The 26,211-nt window shown below is 39.4% G+C and overlaps 1 protein-coding gene across 9 annotated transcripts in view; it reads right to left on the bottom strand.

The window, feature by feature from the left end:
* UNC5D (unc-5 netrin receptor D) overlaps positions 1–26,211 on the bottom strand; it is a 562,098-nt gene that overhangs the window by 227,210 nt on the left and 308,677 nt on the right. For all 9 annotated transcript variants that reach the window (XM_003269567.3, XM_030817085.1, XM_030817087.1 and 6 more), the window contains exons 2-3: positions 22,748–22,966; positions 4,057–4,200 (exon numbers count right to left, since the gene is read on the bottom strand). In XM_003269567.3, coding sequence (XP_003269615.1) covers positions 4,057–4,200; positions 22,748–22,966 — 363 coding nt within the window. The remainder of the gene's footprint in view (positions 1–4,056; positions 4,201–22,747; positions 22,967–26,211) is intronic.

Below are 26,211 nucleotides of genomic sequence, written 5' to 3'. Positions count from 1 at the left end.
GTTAAATGCAGGAAACAGAAGGAGCTCTGATGGTGAACTCCAACAATTTAATGAACAATATTAAAATGATACTAATTTTGCAAAGCCCCCTCAAGATGATTGTCATCAGATTCATAAGCTACATTCATCTATCAAAGTCCTCATTTAGCACATTAAGACGTCTCTAGTATTTCAAAAACCAATCTTTAAAAGAAGAAACATAGCGAATTATATCCAATTTAGCTTTTCATGTATTGGGAATAAAGACGATCCTCACACACAGTGTGTCACTTGCAGGAAAGTGCTTACAAATAGCAGCCAGAAATTTCTCTCATCCCCATATAACATGAAAGACATTTTTTTCTAAAGTGGATTTTTTCTTTTCCCTGCAAGCAAATCAAAAGAATTCTAAGCAAGGTCCTAAAGGCAATTCCCCCACCCCCCTGACTTTTGATGCCATTACACTAGTTAAATTTCAATTTACATTTTAATGTACACTGGTCCCCAAGTCAAATGCAATATTTAATGACAAATCATGTCTTGACTTGCATAAATAATTTTAAATAAATTAAAAAACCTCTCACTTGCTACATGAGAAGAAACTAAATATGTGTTGCAAATGTTAGAGATTATATTAAGTACATTGGATAATATAGGCTTTAATAATATTCAGACATATTTTTATTTAGAAATCACATCTTTAATACAGATACAGAAGAGTGACAAAATAGTTTTTAAATCTCTAAAACAACTTGGGAGCTTATTACTACAAAAATATTTTATGATTCTAAAAAGGTGGGAAGTGATAGAACAGTGTTCTCTGGGGCCAGGCTCAGTGGTTCATGCCTGTAATCCCAGCACTTTGGGAGGCTGAGTAGAAAAAACTGCTTGAGGCCAGGAATTCAAGCAGCCTGGGCAACATAGCAAACCCCATCTCTCTCTCTCTCTCTCTCTCTCTCTCTCTATATATATATATATATATATATATAAAGTCTATATTTTAAGTTCTTTCTCTCTCTCTCTCTCTCTTTCATTCTTTCTTGATGGAGTTTTGCTCTTGTTGCCCAGGCTGGAGTGCAATGGCATGATCTCAGCTCACTGCAATCTCTGCCTCCTGGGTTCAAGCAACTCTCCTACCTCAGCCTCCCGAATAGCTGGGATTACAGGCATATGCCACCACGCCTGGCTAATTTTTTTTTCTTTTTTAGTAGAGACGGGTTTCTCCATGTTGGTCAGGCTGGTCTTGAACTCCCGACCTCAGGTGATCCACCCACCTTGGCCTCCCAAAGTGCTAGGATTACAGGAGTGAGCCACTGAGCCCAGCCTAAGTGTTTTCTATCTTTCACATTGTTTATTCTGTCATGCCTGGGAGAGTTGGGGACCTAGGGCTGACCCAGAATAAATTTTTATAGAATCCATAATCTATAGAAAAATTACTAGGTTACTAAAATTTTAATTCAATTTGTTTCAATAAGGATTAACACACCTGCAAATGAAAGATGGTGGTAGAGAATCAAATATATCAAAATAATAGCTGATGATTGATAAATGCTCATATGTGCAAGGCACAGTTTTAGATATAGTTTAACTATTAAAATAATTCTATGAACTAGGCACCCTTTTATCAATGAAAACATTAAGACACAGAGATGAAATAAATTTTCTACCATCACAAAACCAAGTAGTAGAACTGAAGTTGGAAACCAATAGGACTCTGGAGTCTGGGTTCCTCCCCATGCGATGCATGTGTGAAAGTGGAAACTGCAGGAGCAAAGGCACACGTCAGACATGCGAGGGTGACATGCAGAAAAGCAAAGGGTTTAGAAGGACAGAGAATACTATACACCACGAATGGCAACGGGAAACTAACAAAGGTGTATTTGAGCCATTCTTTGCAACATTTGTAAGCAAAACCAAGGTTTTTCCCTGGACAAAACCCCTGGAAGTTTCCAGCAGGCAAGTCCCAATGAAGAATTTAGTGAGCAAGAAGGATGGAGATGGGAAGGATGGGCATGTGCAGAGATCGGGGAGAAGCTATTTACAGTAGTTTGGAGTATAGGTCATGTGGGCCTCAGAGAAGTGAAGAACAGGAAAGGAAAAAGTGAGGGTGAGCAGAAAAAAACTGAGGGGCCCTATATTGAAATCCTCTCTGCTGTTTTGCAGATAGAGCCTTGAAATTACCTATTTTATCTTGACTCAAGTCAGATGCCCTGGCTGGCCTGATTGAGGCCACGCTGGGAGTACAGACATTAACTTAAGAGGAGATTAAATGCAAACATATTCTCTCTCTCAGCTGGCCTGCTACTTTAAAGTCATAAAATAATTGTTGGCTAAAATTAATTAACTAAATAACTATAGGAAAATATTTCCCTTGGCTCTCACATCAAGAGCCTGGCTTGTGAGGTGACCTCTTCTCCCTGGCCTATCAGAACTCAGGCAATACCCAGGAGAAGGCCTCCCCAAATCACCAGTAGAATGAAGGTGACATGCATATTTTAAGAGGAAGATTTCATTCCCCAGGAAACATAAATGTCTCTGCAAATAGCAGTTCACTCCTATTCTTAATCCCTAAACCATCAACATCTGCTATGAAGAATTACTTGAGTCCGGCTGGGCGTGGTGGCTCAAGCCTGTAATCCTAGCACTTTGGGAGGCCGAGGTGGGCGGATCACGAGGTCAGGAGTTCAAGACCATCCTGGCCAACATATAGCGAAACCGTCTCTACTAAAAATACAAAAAAATTAACAGGGTGTGGTGGCGGGCACCTGTAGTCCCAGCTACTCGGGAGGCTGAGGCAGGAGAATGGTGTGAACCCGGGAGGCGGAGCTTGCAGCGAGCCGAGATGGTGCCACTGCACTCCAGCCTGGGGGACAGAGCCAGACTCTGTCTCAAAAAAAAAAAAAAAAAAAAGAATTACTTGAGTCCTCAAATAAATCTGTCTCATCCTGTATTCTTCATGACACTCTCAAAAGGTGGTATTTGAATAAAACAACAATAACCATTTCTTCCCCTATCTCCCAATTTCTTTCTGGAGGTGATTTTACAGTCCCAGGCACACAAAAGAGGTTTTATGGGGATCCACGGAGGTGGAATAATGGAAGTGGGAGGGCTGAAGACATTTTCAAGGAGAAGAAAAAAAGTTTGTGTATTTATGAAACTTTTTTAAAATTATAAAAACACTGATGTTGAAACATGATAAAGAAATCTTGGACCCTTCTGAAAAGCAATTTTCTTTCTTTCACACTTTTTTCCAAGTGTGTATTTTTTTTTTAGTCCTACTTGGGTCAAACTAACGCAGTTTTAAAACGCATTTCCACGTTTTAAGATTCAGAGAGAAGAGATTGAACAGTAGGTTATAAAAATCCCTTAATGTCTTTAATGTGGTACTTTTGCAGATTTGCTGGAAAGTAAACAGTCATTGCTCAACTTTTCCCATAAGTGCCCCTTGAACTTTGTCATTGATGGTGAACAGCAGAACCCATTTGCGTGAATTTCATTCTCTCAGGAACAGGTTTTCCCTGGCATTGTTGAGACACCTGCACTCTGACCGTCTAAGGCAGAATCTCCTAGCCAAACTGATTTGCTGAATGTACTCTGGAGGAAATTATCAAACTTATTTATTTTTTGAGATGGAGTCTCTCTCATTCTGTCACCCAGGTGGGAGTGCAGTGGCACGATCTCAGTTCCCTGCAACCTCCACCTCCTGGGTTCAAGGGATTCTCCTGCCTCAGCCTCTTAAGTAGCTGGGACGACAGACGCACACCACCATGCCTGGCTAATTTTTGTATTATTAGTAGAGACGGGGTTTTGCCATGTTGGCCAGGCTTGTCTCCACCTCCTAATCTCAAGTGATCCTCCCACCTTGGCCTCCCAAAGTGCTGGGATTACAGGTGTGAGCCACTGTGCCATGCCTGGCCAGAAATTATCAAACATTTTAAAATACCATTTTAGAAGAGTAAATTTAAGTCCTCTCATTTACATTCTGTAGAAGCATCTGACATCTGTAAAGCCTCTCTTCAGCTCTATTTAACTCTCATTTGTGGTCCTACAAGACAAGGTCACCCAGAATGTACTTACAGGCGATGCGCACAGAGGCCTTCCTGCTCTTGGAGGTACCCAGGTGGCTCCACGCCACACACTGGCACCAATAGTCCTCGGGCCCATGGAAGTCCTCCACCTGTTGCCTGGTAACGTTGATGAACACTTCGCGGACCTTCAAACCTGATGGCGGGAGAGATAAGAGACAAATCAGCTGAGGCTGTTATATTTCTCAAACAGAAAGTTAAGGTTAGCCAAACCTTTTCTTTTTAATTAAACAATCCTGTTTTTAATCAAGGCAAGGTTTTAATTACCTTGACAATAATATATTACTGCTAATTAAATTTCAACAGCTGAGTACGCTGGAAAGCACACGTGTAAAGTATTATCAACCAATTGCGGCTCCCAGGCAATAGAATAGTTCTCACAGTACCCTGACTTAGTGCTGTTTGTCTTTCTTTGGTACTACATTCCTCATAGATACACAATGTTAATTGCTAGGATTCTTCAAGCCAAAGAGGCCTCCACAAATCAATGCCAGGGACACGGTTCCAAGTTGTTCTAAGCGCCCCTACATCTGGGTTTGGCAGCTGGGGTGGGTCATTGTAACAGTCTGGCTTAGAAGAAAGAGGAGTCAGTGAACATTTGCAGATGGGGTGACCAGGCTGAAAATCTGAGGAAGGACCAAGGCATCAGCATTCAAAGGCTCAGGACAACAAAGCCAATGGGACCAAAAGAAGGAATGAGCACAAAGAGGAGACAAGTTGAAATAAGTATTTTTTTTTTTTAAGCGATGGGGATCTCACTATGTTGAACAGGCTGGTCTGGAATTTCTGGCCTCAAGTAATCCTCCCATATTGGCGTCCCCAAATGCTGGGATTATAGGTATGAGCCACTGTGCCCAGCCACATGGGATATTTTGATAAATGTATACAATATGTACTGATCAAATCAGAGTAACTGGGATATCCATCACTTAAAATATTTTTTGCTTTTCTGTATTTTTTCATTGATATATCATAGCAGTACACATAAACCAAGTTAGTCTTAAAGCCCTGAGAAGAGAACCCAGGGAGGCCCCCACAGCAATGGTATGAGGAGGTGAAGAAAGGGGGGTTTTTATAGAAAGAGTGGCTAAGGGCACAGCAGTGAACTGAGATGCAGCTATTAAGACTATAACCTTTTAATGGTTTTTTTCTGTTGCTTTACATCCTCCTTCTAAAATTAAACAAATTGTCTGGTGCTTCTAACTGGAGAGAGTGAGCTTCTTCTCCACCTTTGACCAAGGACTATCAACCTTTCTTTGGGATGAACAGTCGTCCTGTACCAAGGATGGAAGGGGCACCTCACTTGCCTCACCAGTTAACTCATCACAAACAGGGAAGCAGCCTTCACAGCCAGCATGACCTCTCCACCCAGCACACATTCTCTGAGGTTGTGCCTTGCTCTAGGATAGGCAGGTTGGGAGAAAAAGAGGCAATGCTTATTGAATTCCACCTAACTGCCGCATGTCATGATAAGCCTTGAACCTATGCGCTCTTTACATTTCCACAGTACTCTGTGGCAGTGCATGTTATTGTGTCCCTACTTTGCAGAGGAAAGAACTAGGACTCAGAGAGGCTACGTCATTTGTCCACAGTCACAGAGTTTGTAAATGAAGGGTCCAGTGTGTGAGCCTGGTGGTCTCACACCAAAACCAGCACTATATGTTCATGTGCCTCTTAACAATTCAATTCTGTTTCTTTTAGTACTTACACTTAATTGTGGCAATAAGGTTAATACATGGAACGATTTTTTTTTAAATTAAGTACCTAACTATGCTTTTTCCTTTAAGTCCAAAAGAAATTCAGGGGATAGAAGCATCACTATAATGAAAATGAGTCCAGAACTCTCGATGGAGGAGGTGTATCATGATTATATCTTAGTTTCAGGATTTAAAAAACAAAAATGGAGGTGTAGGATTAGTCAGGCTGGGGAAACGTTCCCTTCTACCCAATCAATAACGTGTTATTTATAGTGTGTGATGAGAGATGGTCATGGCCACATAAGTCACCATGTGCAGTTTGAGGTATACTTTCTAAATTTGTAGGAGGAACCCACATAACAGAAAATCATCTTGATGACAGTTGGTAACTCACGTTTCCCCTGTTTGTGAAAGTACAAAAGCACTGTGTTTTCCCTGTCAGAGACTATGAGTCCAGAAAGCCGACTCCTAAATCAAATAAGAGAAAAGAAGCCTTACAGGTGATGATGATGTTGTTCCTGCTGCTTTGTTTTTTCTTTCTTTACACTTTAATAAAAGAAGAAATATGAATGGGCGGACAAAGGCTAGGAGAAGGCAGAGTTGGCAGGCAAAGGCAAGAGGGAAGAATGTCACAGACAGTGGAAATAAAGGAAGGTTTTTAAAAAGTTTCTTAGAAGCAGATAAAAACATATACTGGGGAAAGGACACCCTAATTCAATAAAAGGTGCTGGGTAAACTGGATCACCAAATGCAGAAGAATGAAACCAGATCCCTCTCACCATATACAACAATTAACTCAAATTGGATTAAAGACTTGAATGCAGGACCATAAGCTGTAAAAATTTTAGAAGAAAACCTAGAAAAATTATTCTAGACATTGGCCTAGGCAAAGAATTTATGACTAAGAACCAAAAGCAAATGCAATAAAAACAAAAATAAATGAGACTTAAACTGAAAAGCTTTTCCACAACAAAAGAAATAACAGAGTAAATAGCCAACCTACAGAATAGGAGAAAATATTTGCAAATTATACATCTCACAAAGAAATAATATCCAGAATCTACAAGAGACTCAAGCAAGTCAGCAAGAAAAGACAAATAATCCCACTAAAAATGTAGACAAACGACACAGATTTTTTTCAAAAGAAGATACATAAGTATCCAACAAAGATAGAAAAAAATGCTCAACATTACTAATTATAAGGAAATGCAAATTAAAACCACCATAAGCTACTACCTTACCCCAATCAAAATGACCATTATTAAAAAGTCAAAAAATAATAGATGTTGGCATGGATGTGGTGAAAAGGGAATACTTACACACGATTGTAAGCGTAAATCAGTAAAACCTCTGTTGAAAGCAGTACGGAGATTTCTCAAAAGACTAAAAGTAGATCTACCACTTGATCCAGTAATCCCACTACTGGATCTACCCAAAGAAAACAAAGTCATTATATCAAGAAGATACCTGAATTTGTATGTTTATTGCACCACAATTCATAACTGCAAAGATAGGGAATCAAGCTAAGGGCCTGTCAACCAATAAATGGACAAAGACAATGTATTATATCATGGAGCACCACTCAGCCATAAAAAAAGAATGAAATCATGTATTTTTCAGTAACTTGGATGGAACTGGAGACCATTTTCATAAATGAAGTAGCTCAGGAATGGGAAACCAAATACTGCGTTTTCACATATAATTGGGAGCCAAGCCATGGGTATGCAGGGGCATACAGGATGGTATAATGGACACTGGATTCTCAGAAGTGGGGAGGATTGGACAGGATGAGGGATATAAAACTACCTATGGGGTACAATGTACACTATTTAGGTGACAGGTACATTAAAAGCCCAGACTTCACCACTATACAATTCATCCGTGTAACCAAAAACCACTCGTACCTCTAATGCCATTAATTTTTTTGTTTGTTAGGACAGAAAGCAAGCTGGAGTGGAACATGCATATTAGAAAGTAAAGTTGAGCAGGTAAAATGGAGGCACTAGGCTCTGGAGAACAGGGCTTGCTTTATGTTTTCTTCTCTGGGCAAATGGTCGATGAGCTCCTTTAAAGAGTAAAAGGCGGGAGAGAGAACATCCATCAATGCGTAAAGGTAGGAGGAGGTAAAGTGACTTTAATATTCCAGAGCTTCTATATTGCAGAACAGGGAGACCTATTAAAGCAGAATACACCCACACTTTGAGAAGTGGAGTCTCACCAAAGAAGCATTCAATAACCTTTAAGGTAAGAAATGTGTTTAAGCATTTTACCCAGCTGCTACAAGAAGACGCATTCATCTCTTCAGCACACAACATATTCTCCAGAATGGACCATAGGGTAGTCCACAAAACAAGTGTCAAAAAATTCAAAAAAAAATTGAAGAGGAGAGAATACTTCCAAACTGGTTCCTTGAGGGTAGCATTACCCTGATACCAAAACCAGACAAAGACACAACAACAACAAAACTACATGTCAATATACGTGATGAACACAGATCCTCAGTGAAATACTAGCAAACCAAATTCAATGACACATTAAGGGATCATTCACCATAATCAAGGAGGATTGATCTCAGAGAGGTGAGGACACTTCAACATATGCAAATCAATAAACATGACACATCATATTAACAGAACCAAAAATAAGAAAAAATGATCATTTAAATAGATGCTGAAAAAGCATTTGACAAATTTCAACATCCCTTCATAATAAAAACCTCAAAAAATTATACATAGAAAGAACATACTTCAAACAATAAAGGCCATATATGACAAACCTACAGCTAACAACCTACTGAACAGAGAAACCCTGAAAGCCTTTCCCCTTAATCTGAAACACAACAAGGATGTCCACTTTTATATTTTCATTCAACATAGTACTGGAAGTCCTAGCCAGGGCAATCAGGCAAGAGAAACAAATAAAAGGCATCCATTTGGAGAGGAAAAAGTCAAATTAGCCTTGTTTGTAGATGACTTGATCTTATATTTAGAAAAATGTAAAGAGTCCACCAAGAAACATTGGAACTGACAACCGAATTCTGTATAGTTGCAGAATACGAAATCAATGTACAAATATCAGTAGCAATTAAATATGTTAGTGGTGAATAATCTGAAAAAGAAATCAAGAAAGCAATCTCATTTATAATAGCTCTCCCCACCCTGCAACCCCCCACAAAAAATACCTGGGAATGAACTTAACCAAAGACATGGAAGATCTCTACAAAGAAAATGATAAAACTCTGGTGAAAGAAATTGAAGAGGACATACACAAAAGTAAAGATATTCCATGTTCATGGATTGCAAGAATTAATGTTATTAAAATGTCAATACTACACAAAGCAATGTACAGATTCAAGACACTCCCTATTAAAATACCAATGACATCTTTCTCAAACATAGAAAAAGCAATCCTAAAATTTGTATGGACCCATAAAAAACTCTGAATGGCACCAAGAACTCTGAGGAAAGGATAGTATCTTCAATAAATGGTTCTGGGAAAACTGGATATCCATATATGGAAAAATGAAATTAGACCCTTATCTCTCACGATATACAAAAGTCAGATCAAAATAAAAACAAATCTAAGATAGGAAACTATGAAATCACTCAAAGAAAACATTGAAGAAACTCTCCAGGACACTGGTTGAGGCAAAAATTTATTTAATAAGTCCTTAAAAACACTGGTAACCAATGTAAAAATAGACAAATAGGATTACATCAAGCTAAAAAGCTTCTGAACTGCAAAGGAAATGAACAACTAAAAGACAACCCACAGAAAATGAGAAAATATTTGCAAACTATCTATCTGACAAGGGATTAATAACCAGAATATATGAGGAGTTCAAACCACTCAATAGCAAAAAACAGAACAAAAGATTTAAAAATGGGCAAAAGATCAAGACCTGGGAAGACATTTATCAAAAGGCCAAAAAATATATTTTAAAATAGCCAAACATCACTAATTATCAGGGAAATGCAAATCAAAACCACATCTCACCCCAGTTAAAATGTTTTGTGTCAAAAAGACAAAAAAAGGTAGGTGCTAGAGAGAATGTGGAGACAGAAACCCTCATACACCATTTTTGGGGATGTAAATTAATACAGTCATTATAGAAGACAGTATAAAGGTTTCTTGAAAAACTAAAAATATATCTTCCATATGATTCAACAGTCCCACTACTAGGCACATATATCCTCCTAAAAAGGAAATCAATATATCAAAGAGATATCTGCAACCCCATGAATCAACCTAAGTATCCATCAGTAAAGGAACTGATGAAGAAAATGTGGTGTGTATATATATATATGTATACACCATGAAATATTATTCAACCATATAAAGGAATAAAATCTTGTCATTTGTAGCAACATGAATGAAACTGGAGGTCATATGTTAAGTGCAATAAGCCAAGTACAGAGACAAATATCACACATTCTTACTCATATGTGGGAACTGAAAAAGTAGATCTCATGAAAATAGAGAGTAGACTGGTGGTTACCAGAGGCCAAGAAGGGGGATGAGGAGAGAAGACAGGTTGAAGAATGGGTAATAAAATACAGTTAAGTAGAAGGACTAAAATCCAGAGTTTGACAGTTCAGTAGAGTGAATATAGTTAACGATAATCTATTGCATATTTCAAAATAGCTAGAAAAGAGGAATTTACACGTAAGTGTTTGAGGTGATGGATGTTCCTATTATCCTGATTTGATTATTAGCCATTTTATGAATGTATCAAAATATCACATGTGCCCCAAAATATGTAAATTATGTATCAATTAAATAAAAGGAATAGGTTCAAGCTAATGGGAAGCACTTTTTTTTCACTTTCCTCATCTTATAAGAATATCTAAGCTATTGATTTTTTTCAGCTTGGAAATGAAGACAAGCACCATCTCAAAATGGTTCAGGGTTATCATGTTTATAAAGTAGTGAATGTCCAAATCCAAAACACAAAACTTGCTATGATTTAATCTTGGCACCATGGTATTTTAAGAATACCCAGGATTTTTTTTTTCAATAAAGTATTTTAAGAGATTCAGACATGGAAGTGACTTTTATGAAGGAAGAAGTTGACACTCACAGGTCCTGAGAGACAGGAGACACAGCAAGCCACGGAGAGCCACATGGGGAAGGATGGGGGTCTTTCAGGAGGCAGAAGTGGTAGGGGAACATGTGGCCAAGGGCCATTCCATTGTGGTTTGCATGGGAAGAAACAATATGCTGGGATTGGCTAGCTTGCATAATGTCAGTGGGCTCTGTGGCGTTGTTGGTACCCAAGTTGTCTGGTACCTAGTCCTGGGGTTAGGGCAGGGGAACTGTGATCTGGAGTATAAGAGCTCCATAGAAATGGTGGTTAGGGGTGTGGCCTCTGAATCGCTTGGTTTGCATATGAAGGCAAACTCACAGGCAAGTTGTTTGATCTGTCTAAAAATTAGCCAGCCCTGGGCAGAGCAGTCCCTACAGGGTCAGCAAGGCCCCAACTAGAAAATGTGGTCACATAGACAAAGAGCTGCACATTGTGCTTTGGAAAGCATAAACAAGGGACCAGGGCACCCCACTATGAAGATTATATCTCGTCTTACCCCATTCTTGTCAGGAGGTTTTGCAACCCCTCATTCAGGCTAACCACAGTTGGGAGGAAAATGCTGAAGTCAAGATTTCAACATTAGGATGGCTCAGTTACCAGCAGAGGCTCCCCATGTGATCAGCAGAACAAAGTGCATATAAAACAACTGCTCCCAAACACGGTATTTTCCCAACCCATGGCATCAGAGTGGCCGGCTTCTTTAAAAGGCCACAGGAGACATTACCATCCCACAGAAGGTATATTATCTCTCTAGATTAGGCCTTCTTCTAACATGAGGTCTTCAGTTTTATCAAACCATCCCCTCCAAAAGAAGCCTTAGCAAATCATGAATTCTTTGTATGATATTTTCCTCCACTATAACAAGAAATAACTGTTGAATAGGATAATTTTTTAAATACATTCTCAAATCCTCACTGATCAAATGATATACATACAAATACACATTTACATAGGCAGTATACATACATACCCATATACACATATGTAATAGTACATGAGTGTATACACATATATGCATACATATACATGATATATTCACAAATGAGAAATATCCAAGGAATGCGGCTTTAAGAAAATTGCTCTTCCCTATCTCTTCCTCCACTGAATTTCATCTAACAGTGTTCCTGCAGAAACAGCTATCTACTTCAATATCTCCAGAGATGGCAGCTAACTTGTTCATAGAAAATGCTACAGAGGAGCAGAAGTTCCAGGCAAATAAAAAATGGCACGTCATAAATAAAAGTAGAATTGTACCTGATAACTGGCATAACTCTAATAAGCATAGAAAAGTCCAACCCTTTAAATTATTGTGCAAATTATAACCATCAGCCTTTGTTATGGAGTAGAGTCTTAGAGAATATACAAATATGACTATGGTACTGATATGCTAATAAGCTTTCTAGGCCGTTGGGTGGTTTAGTTGTAGATAATGTTGGCAGCAGATGAATAATTGCTCTGCATGTACTAAACATAACGGAGCAGCACAGAACTTCATCATTTGTCAGCTTTATTTGTTTAAATGAGAAAAATGCTGACAGCAGTTATTGCTATAATCCCCTTATTTATCAGATATAAAACACTAGTTACTCTTAGCAGGTCTAATCCTGTTGGGAGACTAAAAGTTAGAGGATTTTCAGACTAATTGAAGGTATATGCTTCACTGTGCAAGGAAGAGAAATGTAAGAGGAGGGAAGAAATGGAGAAGGGAAAATAAAACGCTTTATTTCTGGTCAACTTTTAATAAAAGGGTGATGGTCATAGTCTAAGATCCTAACTTGTTCTGGACAAAATAGAGAATTCTGGAATAGTATTTAACATTCAGTACCATGCCAACCCCAGCCCGGTGCCTACCAACACCTGGCCCTGAGCTTTTTATCCACCGCTCATTATCGCACTGACAAAGCCGTCAGCAGCATCCTGCTGTGGTTACTGTTTCCAGCCAGTTCTCAAACACACCTGGTGATGGGCACTTCGGGAGGAATTTGACACAGTTCTCAAATGCTTGCCTCCCCACTCAGCCTTACTGCTTCAATTATTTGGAAGTTCTCTGTAGTAGGATGCTCGGCTTACCAACTGGAACCAATAGATTCAAGAAGGAAGTGAGAATCCCTCCCCTCTAAGATGTTTCTCATCTCCCCAACCATACAGAAGCCGTAAATGACCAGCTAACTAGGTTTCAGTAGAATGGTTTTCTCATCCCAGTCTTGGTGCCTGTTTTCCCGGACTTTTTCAGTTCAATGTTTCACTTTCTTTGTACCTCATTGTTCACATTGTAGCGCTTCATGGTCGGGGCCGGGAAAATGAGTATTCCATTTTTTGTAGACAAAGTCCCAAAGAATTATTCCAATACAACTTCATGAGTAATGCTGGGCCTTGCTCAGTTCTCTGGGAGAGAAACAAAGCAATCAAATTCTCTTGAAAAGCAATAGATTTTTTTTTTTCTTTTCCCTGGAGACAGAGTCTTGTTCTGTTGCCCAAGCTGGAGTACAGTGCTGCGATCTTGGCTCACTGCAAGCTCCACTTTTCAGTTCAAACAATACTTGTGTCTCAGCCTCCCGAGTAGCTGGGATTACAGGAATGCGCCATCACGCCCACCTAATTTTTGTGTTTTTAGTAGAGATGAGGTTTTGCCTCGTTGGCCAGGCTGGTCTGGAACTCCAGGCCTCAAGTGACCTGCCCACCTCGGCCTCCCAGAGTGCTTGGATTACAGGCCTGAGCCACTGCGCCCGGCCTGAAAAGCAATATTCTCTTATATTCAAGAGTTTTCTTGAAAGAACCATGAACTCCCAAGGTTTCTCAGCCCCTCTGATGCCTGGATTTGGCTGAGGTATCCTCTCTTACTCTGATGTCTCCTGAGCAGACAAAAGCCCTTTCAGCGGAGAAAGTGAGTCTTCCACTTACATAAGGGAATGTTTTCCACTTGTCTCTTACTGCTTCAGGATCAGAGCATCAAAAACTACACTTCAACAATGAGATACTCCCTCATATTTTGAATAACACATTGTTATCATCATTATTAGTTATATAGTATTTGCATGGCCCTTTATTTTTATTAATACCATCACAGGCATTTTGGTTTTTTATCTTAACATCATGTTACTATTATTTCTAGTTTTTAGTATTATTATTTTGCCACAGGTCCCCTACCATAAGCAATAGATCAAAGATGTCATAAGGTTTATGACACGTTTTGCTGGAAGGACAATTATTGAGCACCCTGTATGTGTCTGTCACTGTGTTAGGTGCTGAGGATACATTGACAAGCAAAACATCAAGATCCCTACACTCAAGGAGCTTCTGGGTTGGAGGGTGAGACTTTTTTTTGTTTGTTTGAGACAAAGTTTCACTCGTCGCCCAGGCTGGAGTGCAGTAGCACGATCTCGGCTCATTGCAACCTCCACCTCCTGGGTTTAAGCGATTCTCCTGCCTCAGCCTCACAAGGGATTATAGGTGCCCACCACCACACCCGGCTACTTTTTGTATATTTGGTAGAGACGGGGGTTTCACCTTGTTGACCAGGCTGGTCTTGAACTTCTGACCTCAGGTGATCCACCCGCCTCGGCCTCCCAAAGTGCTGGGATTACAGGCATGAGCCACCGTGCCCAGCCCTGGAGGGGGAGACATTTTAACATGCTCCGACAATGCTCAATGTGACAACAGCCATGACACCAGAAGCACAAGCTGCTACGAGATCACACAAGAGGCTGGGTGCCATTCTACCTACGACTTGAAAGCTGTGTCCTTATTAAATATACAGCCTGCCTTCTAGACCACAGCTCTGGGGACTCTTTTAAGGACACATGTATCTCACACACATTTGAAGTTTCAAAACTGACAGATAGGGAAGAAATGTCATGCAACTGTACCTCCATATCTTGAGAGAGCTTAGATATCTTTAGGCCAACATAGTACTGGAAGTAGTAAATTCAATACAGAAATGAAAAGGCAGAACAATGTTTCATTTTACTGGCAGATAATTAATTAGGGCTAAATGTCTTTTATCACTTCATCCTAGCAACAAGATAAAAATGTATCTTGACCAAAAATAAAATAGTTATCCTTTGAATGTGCATGTGCGCTATGCCTAATAGTCTTTTGTTCTCCCAGGATAATAAGCACTCCACGTATTCCTCAGAAGCACCACGAGTTCAGTCTTAAGTACAGAAACAAAGAATACACCCAAGCTCTCCAGTTTCTTCCACACAAGAGATTAGAATTAATCAGCTCAGAGATGTCTGGTAAAGGAAAGCAAATTAAGTTGATAGTGTTGTCTGACAACAGCAAGAAGAGAAAGTTAAGAGGCGGAAGTGGACATGGAAGGGTTGTTTAGAAAACGCATCCCATGAATGACTCACTCCCGTGTCATACTCACAACATGGTGGGCAACACGGCCATGATTTCCAATCCTGTTGCTTCAATCAATGACTTTCCATTCCTGCAGTCACTGAAATCATCTCCTGCAAGTAGCTTATGGCCTGAGGTCAGGACATATATTGTACCACTTGTATCACCCACAGTGCTACTATCAGAGGTGTTCGAACCAGAGCAACTCCATTGTGAGTGAGGGCTAGGAAAATGAGGCTGGAACTTGCACGGCTGTGTTACCACAAAGTTACGCATTCCTAGTCTCTAGATGTTGATGGTTAGGGGAACAAATTAATAATGTTTACTAAACAAACCCAGACTTGGGAGTCTACAGATATCCTGATATCTGGAGAACAAAGGCATTCCTAATTTTGCTTTAAAGATAATATCGATTCTTGCAAAATATAGTAATTAAGAAAATTAATCCTTTATCACAAACCCTTGTAGCAGAGCACATCTCCCCACATATACAAGCATTGTACCTAGAGTGGATGTGTTCCTCCTCTTACTTTCAGGAACATCCTATTCTGTCTATGGAGTAGCTGTACTTTCAGCACTTTACTTTCTTAATAAATTTGCTTTTACTTTGCACTGCAGACTTTCCCTGAATTCTTTCTTGAGCAAGATCCAAGAACCCTCTCTTGGGGTCTGGATCAGGAGCCCTTTTCTGTAACACTGCCATGGACTCTGAGGGTAACATAGACACACAATGCGACCTGAATGATTGAATTACATGCAAGTAAGGCAATATTACTCTAGAAAGGGCAAATATTTACCTGTCAATATTAGCCCTGTTATGTTCTCAGAATGCAAAACTCTATGATTATATATTTGTTTTTTGAATCATAATCACCAGACACTTCTCATTCAAAAAGAAGAATAAAATAGCTATTTTATTATTCATCATTTTGAGGGATAGTCTTGACTGAGCATTTGCTGTACACTAGCCCCTGGGCTAAGCATGTCACATGTATTAGGTGCTATGTGATGGTGGATACAATTATCACTGCCATTTTACACACGGAGGAACCAAGGAGAAAGGAAGCTCAATTCTACATCCACCTGAAAAAGTAGGTAAATGGAGAGCCTGATTTCAAACATTGCTTCCTCTACACCAAAACCCATGTTCTTAACCATTAGGCTAACCTCAGGTTTCTCTCTCTCTCTCTCTGTGTGTGTGTGTGTGTGTGTTTTGTTTTTTAGAGATCTTTATAATTATTTGTTTGGTTTTTTTTTTTGTATTTTTTTGAGACGGAGTCTTGCTTTGTTGGCAGGCTGGAGTGCAGTGGTGCGATCTCAGCTCACTGCAACCTCTACCTTTCAGATTCAAGTGATTCTCCTGCCTCAGCCTCCCGAGTAGCTGGGACTACAGGTGCGTGCTACCACAGCCAGCTAATTTTTGTATTTTTAGTAGAGACAGGGTTTCACCATGTTGGCCAGGCTGGTCTTGAACTCTTGACCTTGTGATCCGCCTGCCTTGGCCTCCCAAAGTGCTGGGATTACAGGCATGAGCAACCGTGCCCAGCCTATAATTCGTATTTTAAATCAATGTACACACTTCTTAATGTGTGAACTGAGGAGACTGGTCAAGAATTTAGGCCTTGAGACAGATGTATGGTCGATATCAGACATTATTAAATTATATAAAGTGATTAGCTGATTTCTATCACTGCTAAGGATGGATGAGAGTAAACAATCTTATTTCCCTTTTGTAGGAAAAGTTAAATTAGCTATAGGAAACAAGGCCTTCATACTCTACCAGTTTATGTAGGGAATTCATAACATTTTCCTGAAAACCTTTTAAGAACATGTCAGTCTTCTCTGAGAAGTAGAGTGATGAACAAGATGAAATCTAAGGTGGGGAGGGAGAAGGCTTCCATAAAAGTGAGTTTGAAACCCACAAACTGTCAATAAAACACTTGAGAGATTATTTCTGTGTTATGTAGCCTAAAATATATGCTTCCCAAATGTACTTTAATGATTTGTGAATCATTGAAGATACTTTCAAATTAATGGTTTTCTGGAAGATACTATATTCAAATCCCCATCACCAGCATAGCAACATTCTAAGATATAAACTTTTAAGATTTAATACATTTTTATTTCTATTCTTCACCCTTTTCTTAACATAATCCATTAATCTTTTATCCCCAGAGAGTGACTCCAGTTGTTTAAAAAGGAAATCACACACAACGAGGTCCCTGAAATGAAATTCTTTAAAAAGAAAAATATTAGTTTACTGGAATTGAGACTTTCCCATAACACATTGGAATACACATTATTTCACTCATTAGAATTCAATATCTCTGAGGTGGATAAGAGAAGAGCCACGGCGTGTTGTTAAGAGAATTCCTATTTTTATTGAGCAATAAAGAAGTAGTTTAGCTTATCGATAACTCCAGCTCCCCACAGGCCACATAATCTTGATTGCCAAGATACATTTGGTTTGTGGTTGTTTACTATTGTGTGTATGATATACGTGTGTCTCCCTGTTAGATTAAAACTCTTAATTTCTGCCATACTGCATACGCCATCCTTTTCACAGGGGCACAATTCCTGGGTTGAGATTACTTCTCAACTCTGAGCTTCCAGATGTTAACAGAAGAACAACACAAGGAAGACGAGTTCCCATATTTCCAAATGAAATGAGGCAGAACAAATGAAAGAGGATCCCTTGGCTAGTGCAGAGAACTGCAAGTGTACATTACTAAGAGGTGTAGCCTTGTCTGTGCAAACACAGTAACTCATGTCACATAAATTGTACTTTTTGCAGGAAAGAACTCTAGCTCTGGGTTTTCCAAGCTAAATTGCATGAAAACACACAATCTTTTTTCTTCTTATTTGAACTGTTAGATGACAGGGCCATATTACCGGAAAGACCAAAGGCAGTTTGCAGCCTTTAACAACTGAAAGGACTTATTGCTTCCAATTTAGGAACACAAAAGATTCTGCGTCTCCTCCAAACACTCCCAGGTCCTATGCATTTCCCATTAGTTCTGTGAAGACAGAATGCCTATAAGTAAAAAGAATTATCAAATTTCTCTAGAATTTCAGAAATGGAGAATACGTTGTCCAAAGAGACATAAGGAGTTACTTTAGACAGGACTTAAAAAAACAGGGACAGTGCTCTCAGTCACTCTGGTCAAATGTGGTCCCACCATCCTTGGCTTCTCAGTGTCATTCACTCCTATTAGACTGGCAGGCATTATTTTACGAATCCAGTCAAAAGCCATTAAGTCTGTAAAGGAAGTCAAGTCCTATTTCCCAGCTCTGCCTTGGAGAACCCAAGGAGGTAATGCATCTATTTTTCAATACCTGAGGCCATTTTGTTTACAACCTAAATTGCATTTAGGTATTGTTTTGGGGTATAATATCTCCACTCATCTTGTTCTTGTTTCCACAATTCTACTATTAATACAGAGCTTAGGAAACGTAATTGCAGTGTGTGGCGGATAGTGATTTTTATTAACTACACAGAAGAAAACTGTTTAGGGAGAGACATTTCTTTCACATTGATTCAATCAAAATGACTTGGAAGAAAAGGTTGTGCTTATTAAGTTCTTTACAAAAAGGTAACTGCTAAAATTTAAATCCTTTCTCAACAGCATATTTTTAAAAATCGGTATATAATATCCTCAGATTTGGTCATTTATGAATTTTTTGTTTTGCTTAGTTTCTTTGAAATATGTCTTTTATTGGCTTTCTTTTTTTTTTTAAGGAAGTAGAGAGGAGGAGATTTCTACACGGAGGTAGAGAATGTAATCAAAAACGCTATCCACATGACATGGAGTTGCCTAGCAATGCTAGGGGAATTAAAAGGGGAAGCAATAACAAAACAGAATGTAGTGAAATTGGAAGAGGGTGCACTGTTGAATTGGCTTGCAATACTTCAAGAGGTCTTTATATGAGAAGGGATATAAGATTTTTCTAGCAGTGGTAAAAGAAATGGCTGATCATTTTACAATATTCTGTCCTTCATTTGGAAGAGTTTGCCCAATGGGATTCAGCTATTTTGAGTTCATTGCTGGGCAAAATCTAGGACAGAGACATCTGATGATAAAACATACAGCCCCAGTGAGCCACTGGTATTTGAGTCCTTTTTAGTTGTACTAGTTGAGCAAAAGACACAAGCCTGTCATATTCTGCCATTGTTTTGTAGGCTTTTGCTTATATGGTAGATGTCATTCCCTTGGTTACCCTCTCCCAAATTCCAGTGTCTTCCTTTGAATTTTTAATGTCAACGTAAGTGAGACTGGTGTTGTCTCTGACTCAATCTCTCCCAGCACCAGGCCTCTGCATCTAGGTCTCTCCTGGGTCCCAGCCTTGGGAGCACAAGATCAGAGACGTTCCTGAAACCAAGATTCAATTTGTTCTCTATTTTCCCCATCGACATGCCAAATCCTTCCTTCCAAATTAAAACTTTATCAACAATCCTGGAAATGTCTATCATTGCTTGCTATAAACTTTTGTCTAACAGTGCCAGAAACATGCCCAGATTAAAGGATTGGGTTTTACGAAGATGGAAGAAATGGTCAGGAATAAAGAAATTCTAATGATATATGTATAGGATGATATGCATGGGTGACTGAAACCCTAAATAGATTCATAATGGAAAATGATGAGCCATGTACTTCAGTCCATCCTCATATCAGCAAGAAAACTTGTCAATATTTTGATTTGGGAGAAAAGTATAGAAATCTATAGGTGAAGGTGGCTCATGGTGTTGAAGAAATTCATCTGAAGGAGAAATCAGGAGATCTGGGTCTCTGAAACAGCTATGCCATGAACTCATTGTATCTCTTGAATCTTAACATTTTTAATGCATAAAATAGGGCTGTTAGATTATCACTAAGCTCTCTCTTTCCCAGTTCTTACATCTAGATTCTAGGATTCTACACATGCTTTGGTCTGAAGAACAACATCACTAAAATGGGCACTTTTTTTTTCTTCCTCCTCCTAATTCCAATTTGAAATAAATAGGGAATTATTATAGGGTTTTAGGTGTTTCTCCACTTTTTGGAGTTTTGAATTTCTACTGCAATCCTACAGTAGTTCAGAACTGTGTAATGATTAGCACTCTTTCTTTACATGTAAATAAGATGTTTAGTCCTTGGCCCTTTTCTTTATTGATAGAGTTTTACCTACAGATCTTTTTGAGATAACTTTTTCCTTTTGCTTTGGAACACAGCATCCCCTGGTTACTTCTTTTTTCTTTTCCTTTTCCTTTTTTTTTTTTTTTTTAGAGGGAGTCTTGCTCTGTCACCCAGCTAGAGTGCAGTGGCACGATCTTGGCTCACTGCAACTTCTGCCTCCGGGATTCAAGCAATTCTCCTGCCTCAGCCTCCTGAGTAGCTGGGACTACAGGTACCCGTCACCAACCCTGGCTAATTTTTGTATTTTTATTAGAGACAGGGTTTCACCATATTGGCCAGGCTGGTCTCGAACCCCTGACCTTGTGATCTGCCCGCCTTGGCCTCCCAAAGTGCTGGGATTACAGGCGTGAGCCACCACACCCGGTTCCCCTGGTTACTTCTTTGCCGGAGGCTGATACTCCTACCCCTGTCTTCTGAAGAGGTATATCTGTAGGTCCACTTCCTTTTCAAGTAGACCTAGTTGACCCTTCCCCTCTAACAAGTCTTCCACCCACATGGCTTCATTCTTTCCTAATGATTCTCAAATCTACTCTTCTACCTCCTGATTCTATCAAGTTCCAAATCTACATCTCCTTCATTATATACCATAAGCACTTCAAATGTAGCTTGTCAAAACTATGATCTCACATTTTTCTCCTTGTTAATGCAATTACTTATATTTTGGTTGTTATTTCTGTAGCCTCCCCACTCTTGAACCAGTTTTTACCTTCTCTCACCTGAATTATCCATGTCTCTTAGTTCCCTTGTTCTGGTTTTTGCTTACCAACGTTTCTTCCAGATTCATTTTTTAAAGCAGAGCTCCAGCCACTGCATACCCGTACATCAATATGATCGATCACCACAACCAAAATACCCATAAAACTAAGTAAAGGACTCCACACTCTTATTTGAGGCCTTTCATGCCATTGATTAAACCGAGTTTTCTAGCCACTGGCTGCTATTCTTGTACATAAATTTTATATTTCAAAAAACCCAAACGTTTTGCTGAACATATACTAAGCTTTCTTCATTTACTAACTTTTGTGACCTTCAGGCCACTAAAACTCCTCTCTCCTCCATATGGTGTAGCATCAGTTATGCCCATCTGACTTACATATTCATCAATGTCCCTTTCAACTGCTATCAAGTCTACAATACCTTTACTGATAGTCCTAGTTAGATGTGATTTAAGAAACAAATCTTCCATAGAATCATATTCTTCTCTTCATATATTTATCCTAACTTCATCAGCACAGCATTTATGGGCATATTTGTCTTATCTCTGTCATTATGTGTAAAGTTCACCCCTGTGGGCTATTTTCTTACTTATCTCTGAATACTCTGAAAGGCCTACCTTGTTAATAGAGTATCTTTGCTATATAGTTAATAAATTAGGCTGATTTGAAACTTCAGAGTTATACTGATGTTTTCTGACTTATTCAAAAATCTGATATCTAGTGAGTTGACCATCTAAAAAAATCAACAATCTAACGTGTGATCAGATTGGATCTTGTCTGAGAAAGCAAAGTTCAAAAGCATAGATTGTTTCTGTCAACATTAAAATATAAAAGGGTATACATTTTGAAGGCTTTGAGTCAAATTATCTCACTTTGACATCCAGGGCAAGCACTTTACTTAATCTCTTTGAGCCTTAGTTTCCTTGTCTATAAGAAGGTAATAATAGCATTATCTACTGCAGGGGACTGTTGAAAAAACTGAGCAAGATAAATAATGTCTGTCAAATGCTTAAAGCCTGATATATAGTGAGTGGTCAATATGCATTAGCTAGTATAATCATAATTTCCATCATCACCACGTATCAGCCAAACTCACCAATAATTTACTAATAATGTAAAGATGACCCCACAATTCTTCCATATTGGAGATCCTGCTAGGATAAGGTAATCTAATTTGGGATCTGCCACTACACCGTAGTCAAAAAAAAAAAAAAAAAAAAAAAAGGGACTCAGAAACCACCAAATGTGGAGAATAAAGTGCAAAGAATAAAATCTAGGAAAGATTAAAGAAACTCAAATCATGCAGCTTAACAAGGGGTTTGATACAAGATTTAATATTTGTCCTCAAAAATATTCAGAATTCTGCAAATGAAAACAGTGACTCCCTGGTTTATTTCCAGTGATAATATTAACTTTCATACAAAATTTGGTGTTTAAAGTTATCTACAGCAAGAAAAAAATGCCTCTGCATCATATTGGAAGCCACTACCAAGGCAGCTGTAGGGTCATTTGAAGAAAAGGATTGCATCTTATATGCCGGGAGTGATGTAACTATGACCCCATTCACACAAGGCAATGGGGGGTGATTTCCAGTCTTTCCCAGAGACATAACCACAGGAGAACCTGAAAAGTCACTGCGGCTGCTTCTGACGCTGCACGCTCCTACCTGAGCTCTCATCCAGACTCTCTTCAGAGACGTGCTCGTTCTGATGGACCCACTCGCCATTGCATTTGAAGAATATCTGCATGGCTGGCCTCGCTTTGCACCTGAGTGCAATAGGGTTGCTCTTGATAATATAAGCATCATCTGGCTCCTCTATGAAATGAGGCAGTGTCCCAGGAGCTGATGGGATGGACTCGGGAAGGGCTTCGCCATTGTCAGTTCCTGTGAAATAAAAAAAGACATCAGAACACAGCCTACGTTGATAGTACATACACCAGGATACAATGGCAAACCCGCACCAGCTCTAAGATTCTGTGCTGGAGAAATCTTCTTTATTAATACAGCATGCTTGTAGAACTGGTGTAGATGAATTATCTTCTAGAAGCTGAACTAGGAGGATATGGTGCCTCTAGCTAGCCACAGCTTCAGTGTTACTGGATGAAGCATAAGAATGGATAGGACACCCCTCAAATTTCTGTTTTGAATCTGAGCATCTTTGCAGAAACAACTGAGATAAACATCTGTGAGGTGAGAGGCTCTGGTGAATGGTTACCTCAAAGGGCTAGTGACAACCCCAAGCTGCTTCAAAACTTTGAAAAAATGGTGAGAATAGATGTTGTCCCACACATGTATGTGAGTGACAGGGATGATAACAGAGGATACTCAGCCATAAAATACAGTCAAAAGATTCCAAATGGTCTGCTTTCTTTACCTATGAAACGGTAGAGATTGTCTGGCAATCTGTCTTGGATCTTGGATAACTCACCAGCTCACTGCCCCTTCAAAGGGAAGATGATTCCATTTTGCTTGCCTTTGGCCCACCCTCTGCCCCTAGCAACATTCCGCTGGTGAGAATGAACACAAATCACTAATAGCTCTGAGCTTATAGCCAGTAGTTATAATTACATTTGATCAAATGAAAGGAATCAACTGGACTCTCCCCTAACCTTAGAAAATGGAGGAAGCAATATAAAAAGGGAAGTGCAGGAGGGAAAACTGTACTTCCCTGTTTCTTCATACAGTGAGCAAAGACTTAAGTCCCAGGAAACTGCCACAAAATCAAAGGCAGGAGGGTGTGATTGCTGAGCACAGTGGAGAGGACAAGGAGGAGTGGCATCTTGTACCCTCAAAAGGCCATTCTACTGTAAGACCAAAGAAAGCGAACATTTCAATAGCAAGATTAACTGCCCTAGAAATGGTTGTTCCCATTGAGACCAAACCAGTCTTTAGGATGAAGTGGAGGAAAACTACCGAGTGAACCACTGGAAGAACAATCTCACTGTGATGGTTAATACGGAGTGTCAACTTGATTGGATGGAAGGATGCAAAGTATTGTTCCTGGGTGAGTCTGTGAGGGTGTTGTCAAATGTCAAATTAACATTTGAGTCAGTGGGCTGGGAAAGGCAGACCCACCCTCAATCCAGGTGGGTACCATCTAATCAGCTGCCAGCATGGCCAGAATAAAAGCAGGTAGAAGAATGTGGAAAGACTAGACTGGTTGAGACTTCTGGCCTACATTGTTCTCCCATGCTGGATGCTTCCTGCCCTTGAACATCGGACTCCAAGTTCTTCAATTTTGGGACTTGAACTGGCTTCCTTGCTCCTCAGCTTGCAGATGGCCTATTGTGGGACCTCACCCACCTTGTGATCGTGAGTCAATACTCCTTAAGCAACTCCCCTTTATATATACATCTATCCTATTAGTTCTGTCCCTCTAGAGAACCCTGACTAATGCACTCACCCATCAGATCCAACTCTCCGAAGAGTCTGGGAAAGGGGTGCATCTTGTGACCTCACCTGCTTTCTGCAAGTCATTGATGCAGTTGTGACCAGAGCCTCTTACTATTCATGCTTATGTCAACAACCCAAATCAGGAAGCATTGTCAATGGTAAACCTAATTCATTAAAAACAGGAGCATTGTTCTGACTGGGCGCGGTGGCTCACGCCTGTAATCCCAACACTTTGAGAGGCCTAGGCAGGCAGATCACTTGAGGTCAGGAATTTGAGACCAGCCTGGCCAACATGGCAAAACCCTGTCTCTACTAAAAATAAAAATAGTATCCAGGCATGAGGGCACGTGCCTGTAATCTCAGCTACTTGAAAGGCTGAGGCAGGAGAATTGCTTGAACCTGGGAGGCAGAAGTTGCAGTGAGCCAAGATCATGCTACTGCACTCCAGCCTGGGCGAGAGTGAGACTCTGTCTCAACTGGAAAAAAAAAAAAAAAAAAAAAAAAAAAAAAAAAAAAAAAGAGTAATGTTCTGTTGAGGAACTACAGGAGGAATTCTTAAAAGTAAAAAGAGGTTACAAAGGCTCAGACTTCAAGAGGTATTTTGTATAAGGAAGAAAATAAAAGACACTGAGTTAGTAAATGGCTCCTAACAACTGGGAACACACATGCACAGTTTGCCACTGGAACAAATTAAAAGTAACTGTAACTTGATTCTTCCAAATAAGATTTTTTTCCCAATAAATACATCAGCTTAAGGGGAGAAAAAACAGCCTCACATAACAAAGAGTTTAAGAGACTATAAGCCTTGAAATATATTTGCAATGGGAAAGCTAACTCACGTTCAAGTAATTGTCAGCATTAAAAAATTGTAAAGCAAATATTCTAAAAAGTAAGGGCAAACAGTTTATGTCAAAAGTACAATAAAGTAAGAAAAAATGTGTATCTGTCACAGGGAGTAAGAGAGGTTTTGGGGTAGAATCTCAGATGTGGTTTTTAAAAAATATTTTAATTATATTTAAAATGGATTTCATAAAATAAATCACATATTAATTTGTTTTGTTACTGAATGCTTATGCCAATTTCTATCTTCAACAAATACCAAGTCCCCGCAGGCTCTTGTAAATCCATACGTTAGAGGAAACGACAAAAGTATTAAAAGATTTTATATGAGCATCAACTGCTTACACTCCCATTGGGGCTTTAGTTCTGTCCAATTCATTGTTCAATTCATAAAAGGGCCACTTGATAAACAATACATACCCAGATCTATAGTGGTAAGCTGAGCGGACAGGTATAGATGTGCAATCTGAATGATGCATTTTTGCTTTACTAGTAACAATGCATGAATATGTCTATTTATCTGGCATAAATAAATGCCGAATAAATAAAGGCACTAGATCATGTAATAGATCAAGTTTTAACCATTCAACTCACAAAACACAGGGAGATCTAAAAGCAATTAGGTTCCCCTCCTCCCATTTTAATAAATGTCCTTTAGATAAAGCAGCATGTTCAGCCTGCATCTGAAAGACAGAGCAGGAGAATGTAATGGACAAGCCTGAGAGTAAATGTCCTAGCTACCGGAGGATCCCCCTTAAGGATCAGTCAATCAGGCCAGGCACAACAACTCATGCCTGTAATCCCAGCACTTTGGGAGGCAAAGGTGAGAGGATCTCTTGAGCCCAGAAGTTTGAGAACAGCTTGGACAACACAGTGAGACCCTGTTCTCTACAAAA

This window comes from Nomascus leucogenys, chromosome 8, assembly GCF_006542625.1.
Source record: "Nomascus leucogenys isolate Asia chromosome 8, Asia_NLE_v1, whole genome shotgun sequence".
NCBI classification, from domain to species: Eukaryota; Metazoa; Chordata; class Mammalia; order Primates; family Hylobatidae; genus Nomascus; species Nomascus leucogenys.
This window is presented reverse-complemented; position numbering and strand designations above follow the sequence as displayed.